Below are 3,535 nucleotides of genomic sequence, written 5' to 3' on the forward strand. Positions count from 1 at the left end.
GAACCAAAAAACTCGAATTTTGAATAGATTAAACTGGAAAAAACTAAACCAAACTAGTCGTTTTGCATCGATTCAGCTCGATTGTCGGCTTAGCTTAGTTTTTGAGAACACTCTTAATCAACAATACTAATATGCCTGATTATGACTGCTGGTTACCGGAGATATATATCATATGAATGCTTATGTACCAATATCAAGATATATATATATATATATATATCTAAGTTATTTGTATAACTTATCTACTCTAAATCAAAACCATTTCTATTAAGAGTGCTGGGAAACCAAAATCTTCATATCTATATTCATAATTGTGTGGTCTCTATGTTATATGCAATCTCCATTACCTGATTAATAACAAAGAGTACAGGGAATTTGACTATTAATTTATCCATGTTGCTCATGTAAAAACTGCAAATACAAGACACATGTATTCTCTCCACAAATCAATCTTCAGTTACAAAATCATACAACATTCCAATTCTTATAAACATCATTTCATATACTACTACTTGAATCAGGACTATTAGACCACCTCCCAAATGTGCAGGCCATCAAACTCCTCCCAGCCAGAACTCCCAAAGTCGTCTTCAAAATCGTCAACCGCCCGTCCCCAGCAACCGGAGCTTCAACCCCGGTCTCCATCAGCCTAGGCTCCAGAACAGCCACTTCCCGAGCACTCCCGGTATCGCTACTACTCGCATCCAAGTGATCAATCTCCTCAACATCCCAATTAACACTCAATGATGTCCTCTTCTCCACAAGCCACTCCTTGATCTCACCAGTTACCCCTCTGCACTTCTTCACCTTAATCTTAGCTAAATTGGGACAACCCCATGCCAGTGATTCAATCCCAACATTTGAAATTGGACATCCTTTGATGCAAAGTTTCTTCAAGGACTTGCATTTTTCTGCAATGCAAGCAATCTCTTCATCCCCAACTCTACTCCCACACAAAGCCAATCTTTCCAAATTCACACAGTTTGAAGCCAATAGTGACAGAGATAAACAAGTTGGATTTACTCCAATTAGAACAAGCTCTTGTAAATCAAGACATTGTTTAGCTATGGCCATCAGCCCCTCATCTCCTATTCTATTGATTCTCCACCCATCAATGTGAAGCTTCCTTATCTTTTTACAGTGTTCAGCAATACAAGCAAGCCCAAAATTTGAACAATCCCAAACTTTGATAAGATGCAATATCTCTAAATTCAAACAATTAGAAATGGCTGAAACTCCACAGTCACTCACCTGAATCCTCTCAATGTGAACTTCAATCAAACTGGCCATAGCATTACCATGGCCAAACAACTGGAAGAGATCATCCCAATTCCCCTGGCAGCGAATGATCTTCAGAGCTTTGAGATTTTTAGAACCCATGATAAGAGGAATTAAGCTCAACCCATCAACAAGATCCTTCAGCAGAATCGATTTCAGAGACGCCGCTGCTGCGCCGGGCACGATCGGCTCGGTACCGGCGATGACGCCGCGGAGACCCTTCAGGGACAATTCCTCGAGTGTGCTGCAGTGCTTGAGGAGGGCATTAATGGAATTGGCCCCCAACGCACATGAACTACAAGAGAATTTCTTAAGGGTTTTGCAATTTGAAGCAAAAGTTGCAATACCCATATCCGTAAGTTGAAATCGGCCGGAGAGCTTGATGCGGGTCAGATTCCGGCAACGGATTGAGACCAGAATCAAGGCGTTATCGTTGATTCCAGAGATTTTCCGGTTGCATCGAAGAGAAAGCTTCTTCACCGAGTCGAATCGAGCGAAGAGAGATGGAAGAAATGGAAGAATCTCATCCTGAGCATTGAGAGACAGACGGTGACGGCTCTGACCCTCCACCTGAAACCACCTCTTACAAACCAACGAACAGCTTTTCCGGTCGCCGGAGTTGAGGAATCGGAAAATGGAAGCCAAACATTCATCGGGAAGAGAAAAAGTAAAGTCCTCCAAATCCAACAAACCCTCATCGTTTTGCTCCGTGGAAGGAAGGGCCATAGGGGAAGAGCGGCCACCGATTTGAGAACCTGGCGGCCATTGTTGGAGGTAATTGAGCTCTGGAGAGGTTCCGGCAGAGGAATAAAACTGACCCATCAGAGAAAAGGGTTTGTAAACCCTGAAAAACGAGAAGATTACACAGAATTGGAGAAGATGCAAGGGAGAATTCGAGTTATTTGTATCGTGGGAAAGGGAAAAATATAAAGGGTAAAGTGGGGTTCGATAAAGAATTTGCGGTGCCGACGCCCCGTCAAAAGGGAATGCGTGTCATGTCACCTTGGATTCAGCGCGGAGGAGCAAAAGTCACAAACAAAAACAATTGAAGTGAGGATGATGACCAGACCAATTAGAAAAGGAGAAAAAAAGGGGGCAAGGTAAGAACCAGGACTTGGTCTTGCAAAGACGCCTTTGCTTACTTAGACCATTAGCAAATAAGATAAAATAATAACTCTGTGAATCTTCCCAAGGATTTGTCTTTCATTTTCTCATATAGATTACATTTCTACAATACAAAACCTTGAATTGGTTGGACTTTTATATTTTAGGTAGTACCGAGTCTAATCTCATTCTTGTTTTTAAAGGTATATGTATTATTGGTGTTATTTAATTAATAAACAGTTCATATCATGCACTGCCAAGTCTTTTGACAGTTCTAAAGCTTTTTTTTTTTTTTTTTTTAAATAAAGAAAATACAACTGGAATAATCATTTTCCGACGAAGTTATCATTTCATCGACTAAAATAACCGATGCCGATGCCAACACAAAGCATTTGGAAAGGTAACTAAACAATTTAGGATTTGTCTGTCATTTTCTCCTCTCCTTCTCTTTCATTTCCCCTACCTCTTGTTTTGGGATTTTTTTTTCCAAATGATCTCTTTCGTTGTTTTTGTTCATCTTCTTCGTTCTTGATTAACATTAAAAATTTTCTTCTCAGTTTTATCATTTACTTCTTTCATTTTTATTATATATCCAATTTCGTACATTATTCTATTTATTTAGTTATATCTAGTTTTCATTGTCTTTTCTCTTATTTACAAGCTCATTTTCCTCCCTCTTGTTATTCTATTGATGTTTATCATTCTGTTTTATTAACACAATAACTATGGGATTTGAACTTTTGATTTTTTTAATAAAATATCTATGTCTTATACTAGTTGAACTATGTTCATGTTGACTTCTATCATTATAGATTATACTAGTTGAACTATGTTCATGTTGACTTCTATCATTATAGATGTCTTCATAGTTAGAAGTCTTCACTAATATACCTTTAATTCAAAATCTAAACCTATCAATGATAGATTATGACCGCTAGATTTCAATTACTATGCACAATAACATATATTATATCTCTTCTATCACTAATAGATTCCAAATAAATATCTCTCTTTCTTTTCTCTGTTTTCGCACTTTCTTCTTCCAATTTTTTTTTTCCATCTCGTTCAATTGATAAGTCAACAAAATATTCAAAGTAATTTGATGCAACATTTTTTCAAAGCAAATACAAGAACCAGAAACAACTAAATTACA

At 37.9% G+C, this 3,535-nt stretch overlaps 1 protein-coding gene across 1 annotated transcript; it reads right to left on the minus strand.

The window, feature by feature from the left end:
• Nucleotides 1–327: 327 nt before the first annotated feature.
• LOC120088492 (F-box protein SKIP2-like) lies at nucleotides 328–2,510 on the minus strand. The gene has a single exon (XM_039045835.1). It carries the CDS (start codon nucleotides 2,098–2,100, stop codon nucleotides 499–501), a length of 1,602 nt encoding a protein of 533 aa, XP_038901763.1. The 5' UTR covers nucleotides 2,101–2,510; the 3' UTR covers nucleotides 328–498.
• Nucleotides 2,511–3,535: the final 1,025 nt, after the last annotated feature.

The sequence above is a fragment of the Benincasa hispida genome, chromosome 10, assembly GCF_009727055.1.
Source record: "Benincasa hispida cultivar B227 chromosome 10, ASM972705v1, whole genome shotgun sequence".
In the NCBI taxonomy this organism is placed as follows: Eukaryota; Viridiplantae; Streptophyta; class Magnoliopsida; order Cucurbitales; family Cucurbitaceae; genus Benincasa; species Benincasa hispida.

What these genes read in the sequence shown, in the direction of transcription:
- LOC120088492 (XM_039045835.1), bottom strand. Translation starts at nt 2,100, where the DNA reads ATGGGTCAGTTTTATTCCTCTGCCGGAACCTCTCCAGAGCTCAATTAC.